A 20,007-nucleotide genomic window follows, 5' to 3' on the forward strand; every position below is an offset into this window, starting at 1 on the left:
TATTCTATTACCCAATATTGCAGAGTCCTTTCCCAGCTGTGCTACTTTTATGACCACAATCTAGTCTAATTGTCAATTTCTCTTTATTTTATTTTTTTTATGTCTTACCCCACAACACAAATTGGACAGACAGGCTGTTTGGGGGGGCAGAGGTGGCACAGGGAGGCTGATTCAGGGGCAGAGGTGGCACAGGCAGGCTGCTAAAGGGGCAGCGGTAGCACAGGCTGTTTTAGGGGCAGAGGCCTACCACGTCAATGTCAGGCTTAGTGTACAGTGATGGGAGTTAAGCTGTACCACCATCAATGTCTGTCTCAGTATATAGTGATGGGAGTTATGCTGTACCATATCTGTTAAGTAAATTATATTTATTCAAACTTATTTAATTTATATAAATTAATAATTTATTTTTTCATGTTTCTATTTTTTCCAGTTGACATACAGTTTACAAATTTGTGAAATAAATATTCTTGCCAACATTAATATGTATGCCCCTGTGAGGATGTCACGGAAACTGAAAAGTCCGCAAACTGAAATCTCCATGTGGTTTTCTAACATTTCAGTTTTGGTTGGACAAATTAGAATTATTATATAATGTGATCAAACATAGGCAATGTAGGGCTTCTAGTTATGCAGAGAGGATCACCAGGCTCCACTACAAACTGTACATTTTTTTATTAAAATCATCATTGATTTACATAGAGCTAAGTCCTCAAAATAACAGACGTAACAATTGGTACTAAAGATAAAGAGGGTCCTGCAATTTCACTGTGACCCACATGTTTTATTAATTAAGTATAATAATGAAAGAATGGGGCTTGTAACAATGGGTTATGAGCGCTGTCAAACCCCACTAAGTTTTATGCTCTTTTACGCCTTTTAAATAATTAATAGTGTTTATTTGTTTCTGAGACTGTTGCTTTGTTTCTGTGCTGGACATTAGTAATACAATGTAATAGAAAGCCACAGATTCCACAAATAAGGAGCAATAGATGCCCAACAAACACAATGACTCAGTGTCTCCGCTAAATGAGACTTAGATCAGCACTGTGCTGGTTTCAGAACACAGGTTCATAATGCTGCCCCTACGCATCACGCGAATGACCCCGGTTAAAGTTAGTAAGACAGATATACAAAGCATTCTACACCACAATGGTCCTCAAATCTATATAATATGTGTATGTACATATGTAGATGTGTATACCATACATACTATATATATATATATATATATATATATATATCTGATGGGTTTGTTGCCATAATGATGTTCTTAGCTGTTTATTAAAATATTTGGTTCTCTGTATAATTTTTAAAAAATGTGTTTTTTGAATATGTGTAGAAGTAATAACCAAGCCCAGTTTTAATTGACATGTTGGTTAAGTTATGTTAATGATTCTGCTTGTCTTCCTTATATGCCTGGCGGTGGTGTGCAATTTAATTCCAAACAAGCAATTTATTTTGCTTTGCACTATTAAATAACGTTAGCAAGAATGTTTAACTGCTGCATATTGAAACATCCTTCACAAGTTTGTCCAAAAGGTCCCTATCCATAAAGCATTTTTTTAACAAATGGGTACATGTAATATGTGTATTTGTATATTAAAGAAGTATAGTGCTGTAATGGAAGTGTGAATGTTTCACTTAATTCTTCCCAGGGAAAAGTCTCTCTACATTCCTCTGGTCACGGTATCTTTCCAAAGGTATCTTTTAGGAGCCACCTCATCTAATGTGTGGATCCACCATCCTATCAGTCTGACGGGAAAGCTTTTCATTGCTCAGTACGAGTACATCTGCCTAAAGTAATACAATGGAAATGACTCTCCATCTCTATACATAACCCTAACATTTGTACTGAAGCTAATAATATGAAAAAAGGTTTTATCTGACTGTTGTATTTCATTCATAAACTGGCCTATAGCAATAAATAATGGGCATAAAAGAGGCTCTGTCACCAAAAACTGGGAACAATGCAAAAACAATGTTTGCTTCATTGATGTCCTTCTTTCAGTAGAACAAACATTGGACCTAGAAACACCACTTGCTCACTTTTTGCTGGTGGCTCCAGCTTGTCTCTTGGCAGACAGCACTTCTGGCTCTACTGAGCATGAATGAGCCCAACGCCTGACTCCGGCTCGTCAAGAAAGGTGCAACACAGGCCAGAGCCATGTTTCAAGCACTTGTGCGTGAGGAGGACTAGTTCAGCTTGGGAAGCTGGGCATGGATCAGGACAACCCCCTCCACCTGACATCTTGAGTGGCTTTGATATCATGTGCTGTCATACTCCACTCATGAAGTACCCAGGTTCTTTGACTGTGATCAAGAAATCAAGACAATGGTTGGGACAACAAGCAGCTGGGACCAGAGCTATATTAACTTGAGTCATGAAGGAAATGATATAAATGAGGATAAAGATCTAGTCGACTGCTTAAATAAATACTTTTGTTCTGTTTTTACAGAGGAAGATGAAGGTGAAGGACCTCAGTTATCAAAGAAAAATAGGGTGACATGTGAAACAGGGGTGTTTACAGAGGAAGAAGTTCTACTTGAACTTTCCAAAGTAAAAACAGACAAATCCATGGGACCCGGTGGGATACACCCCAAATTATTAAAAGAGCTTTGAAGTGTACTGGCAAAACAGTTGGCATACTCACCAACATTTCCTTCCTGGATCCCGGGGCAAAGCGTGCAGGGCCAAGCACTCTTTATGACCCTTCAGCATTGCGCTCTAGTCTACCCGATACAGATACTGGGTAGTTTGGAGCTCATTTACAAGTGTTTCTTAGATATACAAGGGATGCGATAGAAACATTTACATGCTTAAAGTACGGGAGGCAAGCTTATTTGAAAAGAGGAGCAATGTTAGAACAAGAGGCCATAGTCTAAAACTAGTGGGTCAGAGGCTTAGAGTTAAGGTAAGGAAGTTCTACTTTACTGAGATGGTAGTAGATAAATAGAACAGTCTCTCAGTAGAAGCGGTGGAGGCTGATATAGTGAGGGGATAAATAGAGGTTTGAAAAATGGCCAGACTAGGTGGTTCTTATCTGCCGTCAAATTCTATGTTTCTATAAGGGTGTCATCGGTGTCACCCTCAAGGGCCCATCTGTATACCAAGAATCTTCATAGTTTGGTCTGCAGGGGGCTACCTTATGTTCTCAGATACTTGGTTCTAAATGGTTAATCTCTAAACCTTACTTCTGGACTATAGAAAGTGACTTTTTTATAACAGAATTTGAGCCCTAATTATACTTTATATCAAGTAAAAACTGCATATACAAATTATACTCTGATTTCTGCTGATTTTATCATTCTCAATAATTATTTTATACACTTCCTTTCCCTGGATTATTTTTTAGACAATGTTTATTTGCATATTTATTCACTGGCAGAAAAAGTACATAAAGTACAGTGCAAACAATAATCTGACAATGGAACATATTCTACTTCAAACTCTATTGCAATTAACTATTCCTCTTTCAAATTGCTATCTATCTGAGAGGCGTCCAAGTATTAATCACATTCGTTTAAGCTCATTAAATAATTATTACGCTTTTAATATTGTAGTGATTTGAAAAAACTCCGAATCCGTTGCCATTTATAGCTCTGGAAAGAGTCTGTTGTTGTCAGAGAATCCAAAACACCACGCAGGTTTCCCCCGTGAGAGGAATGGTTTGTCTCAGAGTGGGTGACGTCACCTTCAGCTGTTCCAGAGAGAGAAAGAGAGTGGTCTTCGGAGTGAGTTTGAATGTGATGCGCGCAGGGGGGATCTGGGCTGTGTGAGTGCGGTTTGCCAGCTGCACCGGAGAATTGCTCGGCTGAATTTAGGAGAGAGGGCTGCAGCGTTTGGTCGCGTACTTTGGACCATGCGGCTCCCGGTATTCGTGCAGTTTGATCAGGGGAAGACCCCCGCATGCATCTGAGGAGACCCTTCAACACTGAAAAGTTACAATAACCGCCACCAGCAGCACCCAACCCCCTCCCGGTTCCCTGGCTGCCGGAGGAAGTGACAGCTTATCGCACAGAGGCTATTCCCCCTCTCGTCCTGCTCTGACCTGGTAATGGAGTCCTGAATGGGTGTAAATGACCAGGGTTAATACTAAGTGTTAACACTTCGTGTGCCAGGGGCCCTCAGATCACTGCATCCCTGCGAGCAAAAGTTACTGTCCGTTGGCATAACCCTTTCAGTGCCAGAGCGTAGCGTTAATAAAACAATTGGTTTGCGAGGAGACAATGTTGTTAGAGCATTTTAACGCGTTGGGTGCCAGAGGCAGTTAGAAGGGCTCGCCATATAACGGTCTGACTCGTTTGGGGGTTGGTGCACTTTAACTCCCAATCTCCAGACTGAATGTCACATCTGTGTAACGCTCTGTTTATCTCTTGGGCGGAATCATCGTTTCGTATTCTTTTCTGTGCTGTTATCTTTAGATATTTGTCAGAGTTCTCGGCTTCGATCTCTAGTACAGGGACTGGCATCTATCTGGCTTCCCAGCTGGCTTATGACTAATCCCCACATATGCTATCACTTGTATCGGACATCTTGCCGTTATTTTAGAGCATTGGACGATATTTAGCAGTAAAGCAGCTCTTTATCGCTCATCCGCCTCGCGCACTCTGAATGCCGGCCAACAGGTCTTTGGATTTGCATGTTTTTGGCTTCCAAATCTTACATTTGCTTGGCTGCCGATGTTTCTGTATTAACTGTTAGTGGGCAGAACTGTGCTGCTATGCTCTCCGACGCGTACAGGGTTAATGGAAGGGTGTAAAGGCTATAGCATCCTTCTAAGAACTAACAGTTGGCTGTGAACCGGAGGAGGAGGCAGCAGGCTGGATGTGTGAGTATGTGTGGGATGGGCTGCCTTCTATCCTTACAATCCATAGCAATTATTACAAAAAAAGAGTGACTATTATTATTATTAACAATTGCTTTATATAGCGCCATCATATTCCGTAGCGCTGTACAATGGGTAGACAGGACATGACAAGTAACATATAACATAACAATTTGACTTACAGAGACAACAGGTGAGGAGGGCCCTGTTCAAACGAGCTTACAATCATATATATATATATATATATAAATAAAATATACACATAATATACATAACAATGATTAATTGCTGTACAAAACCCTGCTATACTGAAACGGTAATAAAGCTATTCGGATAGCTCACATTATATCACACATTCAAAGTGGTGTTTGTTCATTTTTAAGCTAGAAATTGCATTATTTTAAATAACCTAGCGTACTGTATCCATTGGAGATGGCGTTATTATGGTTTTGTCTCGTGATGTCTGTATTTGTGGTAGGTCAGCCCTGTAAGTAGGGATGAGGTCTTGCACGGACAGGCATATATGTATGCACATTGCGGGGTATTATCTGGATCCATATGGCTGATAAGGTAACATTAGGTACCGGGATGATGTGTCTTGTCTGGACTTGTCTAATTAACCCTGCAGCCTTCTACATTGGAGTGTGAAGCTTGATGCATCCACTGTGTGAGCGGCACTTTTAATAGAGGAATTTGTGTCTAATTGTATAACAGCTTGTATTACTTATTCTGATGGCATGTGTGTTTGTCTTGGTGATGAAAGTTTTATCCTTTGGTTATAGGCAGACTTGGCCATCCAGATATGCGATGCACCAAACCAGTTTAACGCTATATGTGCTATATGACATGGAGGGTCCCTCCACCTCGCCCCATGCAATGTGTCTCTTATCATGGACATAAAGTCCCTTGTGTCACCTGAAGAAATAAACTTTTTTTTTTGCGGAATTGGGCTATAAATATACTCGGCTGCGTTTCCAATGATGGGGTAGTGTATATTTATGTGTACAACCTTCAGGTTTTAACCCTTTGAACGTGAGGAGCATCATGTGGTTAAAAGCAAGGTATTGCTCGTCCCATCAGTAGTAACGGTACAGCATCCGCAGTGCGCTTGCGTATAAAGGTTGGTAATTCCAATTTATGCAAGTGCTAGCTTTCTGCATCATATGCATGCGACGTCTTTATTAATCACCCTCAATGTCACTTTAATGCATACATCATAGCTGAGCGGCCCCTTCAAATGCAATGTGGATTTGTCCTTTTCCCAGGCTGCTCGCTATTCATCATTCAGGTTATTATATCAGGCTGAACACTTCTCCTGCCACTTGATATTGCGCTAGCTTCGGGGGTCTCCTAACGTGGTTTACTTAGTGTTGGTGAATGCCGCAGTAGGGGAGAGTCTAACAAGACACTGTGCGTGTATGTGGAAAGTGATCCTATTGATTTAAATGGGAGGACTTTGCTGATTGGCAGCTGCAGCTTCTCCTTTAGGTGGCAGCTTTTATTTATGTATTTTTAACTCTTTAAAGAATGCATATTAACGTACTCACAATCTGCTTTAATATGCATTATTTTATGTAGCTGTCGGGGACATTTATTTGTCCCTTTGAGAATTCTTCCAACTGACAAATGGGCCGGTTACTGATGTGCCTGGAGTATCCTTAAATTGTTTGTTTAGCAACACTAATCCATAGGTTTGGGTGTTTTTAATTGAATTAAGGCAACCTGATTAGTTGTATTTTTAAGAGAATATGGGAGTTTTTTTGTTAGATATTTGACTTATGGAACCTTGGTTTGTTTCATTTGCTTCTAGGAATTTTAAATCAGAACAATTTTTTTCTCTAAAAAACGATTTTTCTAGAATTTTTCTTTTTAAATGTTTAGTATTTCTGTATTGTATAAATGTCTTATGGTAGCATATCCACAATATGAAGTAATACGTACTTCATACATTGTGTGCCAGGCAGAGTAGGAACATATTCAAATGTGAGTATATAAATGTATTATTCAGAAAGTTTGTCTGTTGCCGTACGCAATGAGTGGACAGTTAGTGGCATTAAGTCTGAGGACAGCTTCACAAAATACCATGAAAATATGCACTACCTGGCACCAAAACTCTTTTCCCATATCGGGCTAGTAATTTGTTGGCCATGGAATTATCAGCTGGTGCCAGACTTGGTTTTGGCTCTCTCTAAAGCCATGTCAGCGTGGGAATGGCAGCAGCTGGTGAAGAGGTTTGGCATGTTAGCATGGTCCTTTACACCCCTTCTTCTGCATGCCCCCCTTGCTACCTGCCTCTTCATTTTAGTTATTTTGTTCCGTGTGTATAACCTCTGCAAGTAACTGTTGCGTTATTGTATCTCCCTGTGATAGATACGGTACTTCTATTTCTGCTTTGGAAAAGGTCCTCCTGGTCAAGCCCCCGTCTTTCGATCTCGTACAGTTGCAGGAATTCCCATACATTCTCCACCCGCTAACATTGCTGTTAATTTCAGCCCTGCTGCACCCACTGCTAATCCATCTTCACTGCCGAATGCCAAACAGCAAAACAGTCCTGACATTTCCTAATCGATCTTCTCAGCCCCACATCCAGCTGGTGATGGACACCTGAGTATTGTGTGTTTCAGGCCAGTTGAGGTGCCTCAGCAGAGTTTTTATATTGGGTCTTTCCCTGACGTTGCTGGTTTGTGTATTCTCTCTCATGAGCTATCGCAATTCCTTAACTATTCCATGTATCTGTATAGAAAAATGATTGAGAAGAACAGTATGTGACATCAGCAAATGAACCATGTATTCATGTCTCCTATAATCTCACTAACCGCTTTACTGTACATCTCACATTGATCTTTGTGGATGAATCCCATCCTCAAAATTATAGCTGTTTCACCTTCATCGCCAACGCCAATAGCATTTTGTTATTAATGTAATACCATAAATATGGAGGTTTTTAGAATGTGCCTAATACCAAAACTGCATTTTACAGGTCATTTATAGAAAAATAGTTATCTGTACAATGGGAAGGAGATATCCTTCTTTCTTTAGTAAATGCCGTTTTAATGTGCTTGCCTTCCTGCCTGCCATTTCTCTATTCTGGTTTTGTTGCGTTTACGTTCTAGTGTATTCCAGGATAAGCGTGTCTGTTAGCAGAACGTGTCACTAAACCGGCTAGGAGGAAAGGGGACAACCGATTGTATGGAGAAATGTTGGGAAGGACATTGACTAGCTGTTTCTTTTTTTTTTTGTTAACTGTTTTAACTTTTTCTGTTGAATTTTGTTACACACCCTCACTGCAAGGTAATCTGTATACCGCTGGCCATGAACTTGTTAAGTGTTGTCCCCATTAAGTGCTCTTCAGAATGAATCGCTAATGGTCCGGTTGGCTTTGTCTGCACAGATCTGACATTCATCCAGAGCCAGCGGGTCAAAGCTTTGCGCATGTGGGTGGGGTGAAGCCACCGTTTGGGGTACTGATCGGCCAGCGAGGGGGCGAGAAAGCCTGACCCTATCAGCAGCACAATTAGTCTTTCTCTTTAATTCCATTTTTCAGAGTGCAAGGGGCATCCCTGGCAAACTTATGAATAAACATGACCAACTCCTCACCCACGTTCATACATCAAACCAAACAGGCACTTGTTAAATTCTGCTGCTTGAAAAGTTTCTCCCAGTAACCGCACGGTAACAAGATATTTCTCTGGCCGCTGTGACATCAATAATGTTAAAAGGCTTAGGTCCGCTGGGGTTAGACATGATGAATTGCGGTAGCATGCCATTAGAGACTATACATTCTCTGAATGGTTTTGCAATCTGACAAGTGTAATTTCTATTTGTACAATGATTTTCCAGCAACCTTTAAACATATATAGCAAGCTAATTGAGTCAGCCCATGTTTATCGGTCGGTCGGTCTGTCTGTCTATGTATCTGTTATTTTTCTGCTGTTGAACTAAAATATTGTTGCTAATTGGAGACCCATGCTTTTCTATGGGTCTCGTAGATAGCCTTGTTCCTTTTTTACACCTTGTTCAACAGCTTACTTTCATCCACATTTGCCAGCTCAGTGGGTTCATGTTATCCGCTCGTCTTGATATCCTTGTACTACCTACACTGGGTGTAGAATATCTGGTTGTCTAGACCTGCTAAATGACACATAACCATTAGAGGACATATTTTGTTATGTTTTTTTTCTTGTTGAGCAGTATATTGTAATATGTAGCAGGCACTGAGTGTTTCATTCTAGTTTGTAATTATAAAACGTTTAGTGTTCTTGGAGTGGGACACCATTACAATCATCAACGATTTTTATTCACAAGTCTTTGCTGCTCTGATTTTTCTAACCTGTGCATGCTTTTAATTTTAAAACACATATGATCTCTCTCTCTCTCTTCTTTGTATCATCCCAAGAATCATATAAAAAAAGGATCACTGGAAGTATTGGGACACCTGACCGTGACACCAACAGGGACTTTTAGGACATCACATTCTAAATACATAGACATTAATATGTAGTTGGTCCCCCCTTTGCAGCAATAACGGCTTCCACTCTTCTGGGAAGGTTTTCCACAAGATTTTTGCCCATTCATCCAGTAGAGCATTTGTGAGGTCAGGCACTAATGTTGGATGAGAAGGTCTGGCTCGCAATCTCCATTCCAGTTCACCTCAAAGGTGTTTAATGGGGTTGAGGTCAGGACTCTGTTCTCATCCAACATCAGTGCCTGACCTCAAAAATGCTCTAAATGATGCCTTGGGGGGGGGCAGAAACACTCCAAAATCTCAATGTTCCATTGCATTATAGCAGCAAAGAAGGGACTGACTATATCTTATGTGATAAGTCCCTGGTGGTCAGGTGTCCCAATACTTTTGTCCATATAATTTGAGTGGATATATAAACCTTTATTTGTCTCACTTTTGGAGTGAAGCAAGAGGCTGTTTTCTCTCCTTGGCTCTAATGTATGCAAATCCACTGCCAGATGTTTCAGAGGTTGAGATGTTTCCTACAGAGTCTGGCTTGACTTGTCACTTTTTCCACCATCCGCATAATCAGATATTCTCAATCTCTTTTGCTAACCTTTTCACTGCTGAACCTGGCAGATACATAGATAGCCGTGGGTTAATCTAGTCTGCCCTTCATTAATCACCTTTTAGGTGCGAATAAAGATATCTTAGAGGATTTATATCTCAAATTTGGTTTAATACTTCATGGATTGTCTAACATAGCTTAATTCATATATTGTGCCTTTTTGAATTCCTTTACTCTGCTTATCAATACTACTACTACTACTACTGGATGTCTAGTCCATGCATATACTACCCTTTCTGCAAAAAAGGATCTTCTTGCACTGCCCTCAAACTCTAAATCATCCCCTATGGTTCTCACCCTCCTCTTTAATTAAAAAATAGCTTCCTTCTTGAACTTTAATCCCTTGATTTACTTAAATACTATCATTATGACCGTATATAGCACTGCTCTCACTAACATCAGTATTGGTGAATTACGGTAATTCTTGTTTTTATGGAGTAATCAGTCTTTGTGCATTCACTATTGGAACTATGGTTAATGTGTTAATCCCGAGAATTCATACTCTATATATTCTTATCTAGTTCCTATGTTACACATATAAAATATGTGCTAACGCTTGACTCTTTCGTTTAAACATTATAGATTAACAAACAAATCTGTACCTTTTAGCTTTTACTACTTCTTTGCATAATGTCTTTCATGTGATTTTGCATAATAACTTGACAAACAATACACAGAAGAATCAGTGGTGTGATTTTTGCGTCCTTATGGTGTTCGAGATCTCCCCTAAAATTCTTAATTGTCAATATATTTCAACACATACTTTTTCAAATCGCTCTGCTATATTTTTGGTTTTATTGCCTGATGTGGATGTCCAGTTAATAATAATATGGCTGGTGTCATTAGAAATAACAGCAGAACTCGGCATTGTTTATAATCCACTGAGTTTGTAAATCAAGAACCAAAAGGCTGTGAAGTCTTGTCCTCTGCCGTGTATGTTTAATGTGTTTTAATGAAGTTTTCTTTTCGATGGCATGCTTGTACCTCTCTTTTTATGTTATAAATTGTAGGAAAGAGGTTGCAGGCCAGCACAAAGTTGTAATCTTATCAGCCTTTGTTGTCAAGATTGCTTTATCTGAAGTTTGGGAACAAAAGGGTTATAATCCCATCTGCCCAAGGCCCCCCACCTTGTGAAGGGCTGATTGCTGAGGTGCACACATGAACAGCCCGGGGTATAACAATGTCCCTCTCCCTGGGGATCATGTAGCGTTACAGAGCGCTTTCTTGCTCTCAGGTTACATGCTGGTGAAAGGCCTTATGCTCCTATGTGTGTACCAGATGTTGGGCTGGGCTCTGCACATAGGAATGGTTGGGATTCCCAGCTGCCACCTTGTTCTCCTGTTTCACGTCTGGGATACAGACAGGGGCCATAGGGTGCCGCCAGGGTGTGTTAATGGAGATTCCTGCTGTGCCATTCTTTGCATTGGGGGTGAATCCGGCTAAAAACTTTACCCTCGGTTCCTTCCAATGGAAAGCATCCCTGAAATGTGAACAGACCCTCTTAAATAACTCTCTTAAATGTGAAAAAAAAACAACAACTTATCTCATGTGATGTTTTTGGCAGCAACAGAATCAGTGAAATGTCTGTAGAAACACTTTCTTATACCAAGTGTGAAACAGAGATCTTTTTGGCTGCTGTTAGATGGATATTCATTTGAATTTTATAGCGTTCGCTTCTATTTATTCTAATTTCACACTGTTTTACAGGAGCTTCTGGATGGACACCCTTACTTAAGTTGCTGTGCTCTCCTTCTGAAGCATGGCCTTTGACCCCTCGTCTTTTGTCCTGCCAGAGCTTTTGCAGCACCTCAATATCCAGAGTGTGGACACTGGTCAGGAGGACCCTTTTGAGTCTTTTTGTAATCTGGAAAGTGGACGTTATTATGATGTGGTTCCCACTGTGGTATGCTCCTTGTGCTGCCTATTTGGACTGGTGTACATATTTTTCGGTGAGTAACGTAGTATTGTGTCTAAGGGGAGAGTTTGCGTTAAAGTTAGACAGTTCCTAAGACACTCTTCACCTTAGTACTAACGTGTTTGTAGCGTAAATGCAGCTCAATGTGAAATGGAAATTAAAGCCCTAGAAGAATGCAATAGCTTTCCTTCTGCCACCAGGATCTGGATTCTCTGAAATCCACTGGGGGGATAAAACACACAAATTACCTACTATTATAGCATATATATATATATATAAACTGTATTTTTGCAACAGAATGTGTTACACCTGTGGGCAATCTCACTTCTTATCACCTCCTCCAGCTCTTGCATAAACTGAGAATATAAAAGAAAATTCCTGTGCGGTACTGTAAACTTTTATATTGCAGAATGAATGGAACATTGCTTATTAATTAATCTCATTCTTTCACCCCATTCATTTCGCTACTTAAAATGCCATAGAGCAAATTACAGTCATGTGTTAGGCTCCAACACCTATAATGTCTCCTCGTTTAGTGTATTTTTTTGTTGTTGTTCCTAATGTCTTGTTTTTTTTTCTTTTCCCCCCAACAGGCTACAGGTGCTTCAAAGCCATTATGTTTCTGTCTGGCCTGCTGGCTGGTTCAGCGGTCATCTTTTTGCTTTGCTACAAAGAAAGAATCCTGGACACCCAGTTGAGTCTAGAGTTGAGTGCAGGCATTGCCCTAGGAATCGGCCTGCTTTGTGGCTTGGTCACCATGCTTGTGCACAGTGTGGGTCTATTCATGACAGGCCTTCTTCTTGGACTGCTGCTTGCCATTGCCTGCTTAGTAGGACTTGAGCAGTTTTACCATCCTCCCACGGCATGGGTCCCAGTGGGCATGATGATGGGATCTTCTATGCTGTTTGCAGTACTGACTCTTCAGTGGCAGAAACTGTTCACAGTGGTTTCCACCGCAACATTTGGGGCCGCTATCTTGACTGTATGCACAGATTACTTCATTGAGTTAATGCTGCTGGTGCAGTATGTCTATGATCGGCTTCGCTTGGAATACTCACTTCCCCTCTGCTGGTACAGCTGGGTTGTCCTGGGAATTTGGCCAGTGCTAAGCATCCTGGGAATTGTAGTCCAATGGAAAGTCACAGCCGAGGGCTACTCTCATACTGATGGTGAGTAATGTGCTTTATTAAATCTAATGTTATGATTACATTTTATTTATAGTGTCATCGGTACTCTGTAGTGTTATTTCAATGTGGGAGGATACAAAGCTAACCATAACATGGACAGACATAAGGACATAATGATTGATAATTGTATTAAATTGTTGCAGCTCAGTTCATTTGGTTATTAACCTTGACGTATTGACAATCCAAAGTAGAGCTTAACATAGTAGCATCAATTGCCTCTATAGGATGTGAATTCCACATCTTTATAGTTCTAGAAACCTATAATTTGATGCTAAGAACCATTTGGCCCATCTAGCCTGTTTGTGCTCATCTTATCATATATTCAGGATTTGCCTATCCCGTTAAATTCCCTTGCTGTGTTAACCATTTTTGCTGGGAGGCATCTCCCGCTCATGTGGAAAAGTAAAAATTACTATAAAAAACACTTTTTGCTGCTTTAGGTAAAAACACTTTTTTGACCTCCTGGTTCTTTTACAGTCCCGTTAAATGACCTGCCTAAAATCCCTGACACCCTCTCTAAAGAAGGATGCATTTGTTGCCACTGATTGGATGCTTCAAGCATCCAATCAGTGGCAAGAAAGTTATCCCATTGAAATCAATAGGAGTTCTTGCCGCACATGTGGGTCTGAACAGTGTTGGTGCTGACTGGCAGTAGGGATATTGTGCGCAGACGTGTTCAGCTGAACACATCGCTAGTACTGCTAATATGATGTCATATCCCTGTGCTCAGCAGTAAGGGAGGGGAAAGCTGAGGGGGCTGCCAATTACTTATTCACAGAGCTTCAGTGATGTTTCCAGAATGCCCAAAAGTTTAGCCTTCGCTAACTTACCGTATTTGCTCGATTATAAGACGACCCTGATTATAAGACGACCCCCCAAAATCTGAATATTAACTTAGGAAAAAAAGAAAAAGCCTGAATATAAGACGACCCTAAAGGAAAAAAGTTTTACCAGTAAATGTTAATTCATGTAAACTATTTTTTTTAATAAAAGCTATGATTGAGAAAAATATTTTTTTTTTGTTTTTATTTCTTGTATTTTCCAACCTGTCCCCCAGTTACGCACATCTGCCCCCAGGCTTGCCACACCAATATGGCACTGTGGCCCATGATATGCCTTTTAACCCTCTATATGCCACTGTGCCCCATGGTATGCCTTTTGACCCCCTATGTGCCACTCTGCCTCCAGAAATGCCTTATACCCCTATATCCCATTCTGGCATTTAGGGGGTTAAAATGCATATTATGGGGCAGAGTGGCATATAGGGAGGTATAAGGCATTCCAGGAGGCAGAGTGGCATTAAGGGAGTTAAAAGGCATTATATAGAGCACTCTGCCTCCAGAAATGCCTTATACCCCTATATGCCACTCTGGCATTTAGGGGGTTAAAAGGCATATTATGGGGCAGAGTGGCATATAGGGAGGTATAAGGCATTTCAGGAGGCAGAGTGCACTATTAAATGCCCCCTTAACGCCACTCTGCCTCCTGAAATGCCTTATACCTCCCTATATGCCACTCTGCCCCATAATATGCCTTTTAACCCCCTAAGTGCCAGAGTGGCATATAGGGGTGTAAGGCATTCCAGAAATGCCCTACACACACACACACACACACACACACACACACACACACACACACACACACACACACACACACACACACACACACACACACACACACACACACACACACACACACACACTTACTTACTTACTTACCGGTGCTTCCAATTTCCTGCTGTATTGCCGGGGCAGCGGGTTGACGTCTCATTCCGCGGCAGCCGGAAGGAGGTGGAGTTGGCAGCGGGGGTTTGTATGCGTCCGTCGCAAATACCTTCCCCGGCTGTCAGAGATCAGGAACTCTGGAACTCTGACCTCTGACAGTCGGGGAAGGTATTTGCGACGGACGCATACAAACCCCCCGCTGCCAACTTCACCTCCGGAAGCACCGGTAAGTGTGTAGGGAGGGGAGGGGGGGGGGGCGACGACAGGAGGATCCAGGTCCCCTGCAGCGGTGCGGGGGATCTGGATCTTAGTCTCCTAATCAGACCTCTATTTGAGGTCTGATTAGAAGACGACCCCGATTATAAGACGGGGGGTATTTTTCAGAGCATTTGCTCTGAAAAAAACCTCGTCTTATAATCGAGCAAATACGGTAATTGTGAGCTAAGCCCAAACGCCGGAGTAAGAACTGCAGTTATTACAGTAAGCCAAGAGGAACCATCAGGGCCGTTTACCTTTAATTTGTTGGGGTACAATTTGATGGAGATGTCTGGCAAGTTTAACCCAAAACAAGTCCTACACGTCATACACGACTATTATTTGAGAGGAAGGTTTATCAGCACAATAGTCATCAATCCTTTTATGCAAATATACAGAGAAGTCCTCTTGTTAATTCTGGTGGCTGCTGCTTCTCAGGTTTGAGACCCACACCCATCGTGAATTCAAGTCCATAGAAAATATGTTTTATAAGCAACAACTTGCCACATCTAATGCTTTTAGGTAGCTTTAAGAGACCATTTTAAGAGTTGTGATTTAAAAAGGGCTATATTAACAAGTACAACACAATTCAACAGAAAGTACTGTTCCTTATTTATCAGTATTTCTCGATGCACAGGCTGTCCCTACAACTAGTGTGTGCAGCAGAGTGCAGACAAAGGCTGGAGCTGATTAAGAATCCCATGCTCCTAGTTTACATGCATGGATTAATAAGAGGGACACTGTTGTAGAATCTTTATGACGGTTCAGCTCCTCCTCCAGTTGGGATAAGACAAAGCTCTGTTTAGAGAAGAAGGGATGCTTTGTAGCCAAACCACTCAGCCTAACAGGGGTGCAACTCTTAAGAGCTATTTTGTCTATTCATCTGTTTTGAAAACTTTTCTTTCCGCATTACCATTTTCATTAATGCCCTTCATTCTCTGCTGTGACTTTATAGCCTTATGATGCTGCTCAGCAGAGCAGTGGGTAATTCTTTTTCCCATTTAACATCATAACAATAAAAAAAGAATCCAGCGATTATGGAAAAAATGCTTAACTCGTCCACATAAAAATGTATTCAGGGCCAGTTTTGTATAAATGATGCCTTTTGGAGTCTGTTAAAAATATTCTTTTGAGTATGACATAGTACATGGAACTCCAGTCTTATTCAAAAGGCACATATTGTATTTAGTACTTTTTAATATTAAATGTTGTTTTCAGGACAAGTCAGAAACGAAACTTTTGTATTTTTTTTTTTTATATAATCGTGGTAGATATTAAAACTGTAAACAGTCATATTTAGAGTTATTTAGAAAGCCTTTCCATAAACTTTTTTTTATATATAGTCTGTGAAAGAAGCAATTTATAAAAAAAAAAAAAAAAAACATATTGCCTATAATATAGATACTTGAAGCTAGTTGGGGCAGAAATGCCAAATATATGTTTTTTTTGGTTTTTTTTTTAGGAGTTTAGAAAATGTAGTTTTTTAAATAATGTAATCATACCCAAGAACATTTTAATATGTTTTGCTGTGAACTGCTTGTTGTGTTGCATTCTGTGTACAAGGACGCTTCCCTGATGTCATCCACGTGAGGGTGAGGAGTGTGCACTAAGGTTAAGAAAGGTTAAATGCTAATAAGATTGAAAAAAATGTGACAGCTTCCTGTTCTAAGGTCACCCCGTGCTACAGACCTCACAAGTTCTGGATCTGGAAGACTTTTGTTTTTGTGTAAATAAACAACAATAAAAAAAAAAAAACCCTCTACGTTATACCTTCACAGCCGGAACGATGGTGGCATAATCTCTGACTACAAATAAATTAACTTGTGGTCATCACACTGTGAGTGCTAGAAAAATGTTGTGTGCTATACATTGATTGTTTAGATATCTTTAGATAAAATGTTCTATAAAATGGTTGTCTTTACTATATTAACTGTGAGTCGTATGTCCTGATGCAGTGATAATAAGCAGACGTCAAAAACGTCTCCAGCTCTTGAGGATTCGGCAGAAAGAAGCTAAGAAGCGTCAGAATGTTGCTCCTCCAGAGGGCACTTATCGGCGAAAGGCTAATCCAGTGAAAAGATACACTGGGGACATTCTTGCACCGGTGAGTGAAATTGAATAAAGGAACGCGTCAGGGAACCCTGCAGGGTTGGAGTTTACACACGCATATCTTCTCTAAACCATGGTCATTGTATGAATCCTCCCAATGATGAACACAAGAGATGAAAGTGCAGATGTGTGATGTGTACAAGCCAAACGGTGTATTCCAGTGTCAACATTGATTAACTAAATGTTATTACTGGATGTGTGTATGTATGTGTGATATATATATATATATATTATATATATATATATATATAATATGTGTGTGTGTGTGTGTATATATATATATATATATACTGACAGAAGGAGTAAGGCTAGGAAAGGTGAGGTAGAGGTAAGTAAGTGGGAGGAAGGTCTTTAACAGTTGATAGGCCTTTACTTTGAAGGCCTAGAGACAAGGGGAGAGTCTGATTAAATCTGCTCCTGAGCAGTCCTGTTTTCTCGCAGATGCTTACTTTTTTTGTGTCATACTCCGTTTTCTTTTTCTTTCTCCAGAGTTACTTGCAGAGCTTGAGGGACCGTCAGACAGGAACCGGTACGTCCATGAGCAGTCTGAGCACAAACATGCAGACGGTTGTGGACTTGGACTATGAATGTGGATCCACTGTACCGCTCACTGCCACTACACCTGTGGTCAGAGTATAATGGAGTGAAGTCTGGGAATTTTCACACCTAAGGAATAACTGCCATAGCCACATGATTTTGCTAGACAGCACTTATTTTTCTGTGCCTTAATTGATACATCTTGTGCTCTGTTTTGCCCTGTTACTCAGTTGACCCCTCCTGCCATCACGAAGACTCACAAAATCCAGGTACAAACCTGAAACCACTACTCTGAACGTTTTTGCTACTGAACACATTTTTTGGGGGCAGAAGTCTATATTAACGATGTAAAACTAATTGCTTCTTCGTTGACCACTGCGGGGTCCATAAACATTGTTAGGAGGATTTTTATTTTGTTATGCGTCCTGGGATTACACAAACACGAATTCTTGTTAAAAACCGGTACTTTTCCGTAAGCAAAATTAAATCATGAAATGTACGGACAGAATATCACTTGTAATGCGTTAACCTCTTTAATACATTTATATACATGGGCATTGCAGAAAAAAATAGCAATTTAACTTCCAAAGGTAAAGTATAAAACGGAAATGTTTCTTATGTAGAAGATGGTTATATCAAGATGTTATTGTTTTAATTTACCAAATGCTGACCTACCTGCCATCCTGTTGCTCGGGATAAGCAAAGCAACAACTAGAAAACTGGCATTGCGTAAACCTGGTTAAATGGGTCGTACACTTTCTTCTATAAAATATTGTGTGCCTCCTTGAATACTTTTAAAGTGAAAACATTTGTACAATCTAACAGCATTTGTCTCTGATCAAATTGTTGTTATTTCTAGTGAGGATTTCTTGAACCACTTAGCATTTCTTTTTAATAAGATGATCATCTTTTCTCCTTTTATGTATACAATTCTTTTCCAGGATATCCCTTGAGCAAATGCTGTTGTGCAATGCTAAACACACGGGGAACTTGGTTTTATACTGATGATTGCAAACCGTCAAATGTATTAACAGGACAGATGCATTTTTTTCTATCGTGATAAATGCAGAACAATATTTGGATGAACTTTTAATATTTCTATTTACACTGGTGCTGTTTCACTTAGACAAAACAATTATTGAGCTGTATGGTTAAAGGAAAAAAAAACTTTAGCAGATCTGTCATTTTATTCTTTCCTCTAAAGGTTCAATCACATAAAAACACAAAGTTTCGTAATTTTGTGCCACATGGCAACAAGCGTTCCTGGCAGAAATGATGTATGAGGCACAATTTTACATTCTAAAATGTATTATTTCTTGTGAGGGTTTAGGGGTGCAACAGTTACTGGAAATGTGTTTCTGCTGGTGCATTTAGTTAAGTTACGTTTGGTAGTGTATGTGGAACAGCACCTTCAAACGATCAATACCTTCTGTATCGTTCTCTTAACAGTCCACCTTTTCCCCTATGTATCATTCTTTGTAAAACAGAAATAAGTAAAGCATTCTACAAAATAAAACATGCAATCGCACCATCTGTCTCGCTTATACCATCATCCATTACATCTACTCCTACTGCGTATACTGACACAGGCGCATATAGTATGAATGAATAGAATAGGGTTGCCACATTGACTTGTTAGATTTTTACATTTAGTAGCCATTGGTGGCTTTAAAGCACATAGGATAAATTGTAATGGTGGTTAAAACAGACTGCTGTCATTATTCAACAGGGGTCCTCAGGCAATTCAATTTTCTTTTAACAATAACATGATACACTCTATTCCGTCCACGATATAAAAGTACTTAGCTACTTCCCAGTCAAATCAAATCAGAAACGCAATAAGCAGGATCTCAATACATTTTCATTTGGGTCAGAATTTTCTGTAGTTAGTTATCAATATCAGATTGTCATGAGTCCTTTGTAGATATTCCCCTTATGTAACTCAGTTAAGAAATTCCCTTCTAACAGTGGACACATACATTTAAAAAAAACAAAAAAAACTGTATATATAAATTTTAAATCTTTGTATTAAAAATCACTGCTAACTTGGAAGTAGTGATTTTCATTTTTTACACAATGTTAAAGTTTTCTAATAATGAAATTGAATCCCCCCAACCCCCCCCCCCCCCGCTTATTGTCGGCTTAGAACTGAGGTTTATTGTTAATGTAATAGTTAACATGTATTGTTTGGATCATTGGTGGTGAGAAGCTGAAGCACTACTTGTAGCTGACTTTCCTCCCCCTTAGGGTCTGTTATGAGAGAACACATTTTTATGTACCGTATTTTCCGGCGTATAAGACGACTTTTTAACCCGTGAAAATCTTCTCAAAAGTCGGGGGTCGTCTTATACACCGGGTACCGAAACTTACAGAGCCGGAGAA

At 40.1% G+C, this 20,007-nt stretch overlaps 1 protein-coding gene across 2 annotated transcripts; it reads left to right on the forward strand.

Moving 5' to 3' along the window:
- Positions 1 to 3,745: 3,745 nt before the first annotated feature.
- LOC128473445 (transmembrane protein 198) lies at positions 3,746 to 17,814 on the forward strand. Of its 2 annotated transcripts, none has more exons than XM_053455651.1 (5): positions 3,746 to 4,052; positions 11,606 to 11,847; positions 12,407 to 12,982; positions 16,935 to 17,083; positions 17,578 to 17,814. In XM_053455651.1, the coding sequence occupies exons 2-5, from the start codon at positions 11,658 to 11,660 to the stop codon at positions 17,725 to 17,727; spliced, it is 1,065 nt and encodes a 354-aa protein (XP_053311626.1). In that variant the 5' UTR covers positions 3,746 to 4,052; positions 11,606 to 11,657; the 3' UTR covers positions 17,728 to 17,814. The 2 variants fall into 2 exon arrangements, with proteins under 2 accessions (XP_053311626.1, XP_053311627.1); XM_053455652.1 differs by lacking the exon at positions 3,746 to 4,052 and adding an exon at positions 4,692 to 4,829.
- Positions 17,815 to 20,007: the final 2,193 nt, after the last annotated feature.

The sequence above is a fragment of the Spea bombifrons genome, chromosome 2, assembly GCF_027358695.1.
Source record: "Spea bombifrons isolate aSpeBom1 chromosome 2, aSpeBom1.2.pri, whole genome shotgun sequence".
Classification (NCBI taxonomy): Eukaryota; Metazoa; Chordata; class Amphibia; order Anura; family Pelobatidae; genus Spea; species Spea bombifrons.

Coding starts and splice junctions, on each gene's coding strand:
- LOC128473445 (XM_053455651.1), top strand. CDS start 11,658: ATGGCCTTTGACCCCTCGTCTTTTGTCCTGCCAGAGCTTTTGCAGCAC. Junction 11,848..12,406: donor ACTGGTGTACATATTTTTCG/GTGAGTAACGTA, acceptor TCCCCCCAACAG/GCTACAGGTGCTTCAAAGCC. Junction 17,084..17,577: donor CTGGGGACATTCTTGCACCG/GTGAGTGAAATT, acceptor TTCTTTCTCCAG/AGTTACTTGCAGAGCTTGAG.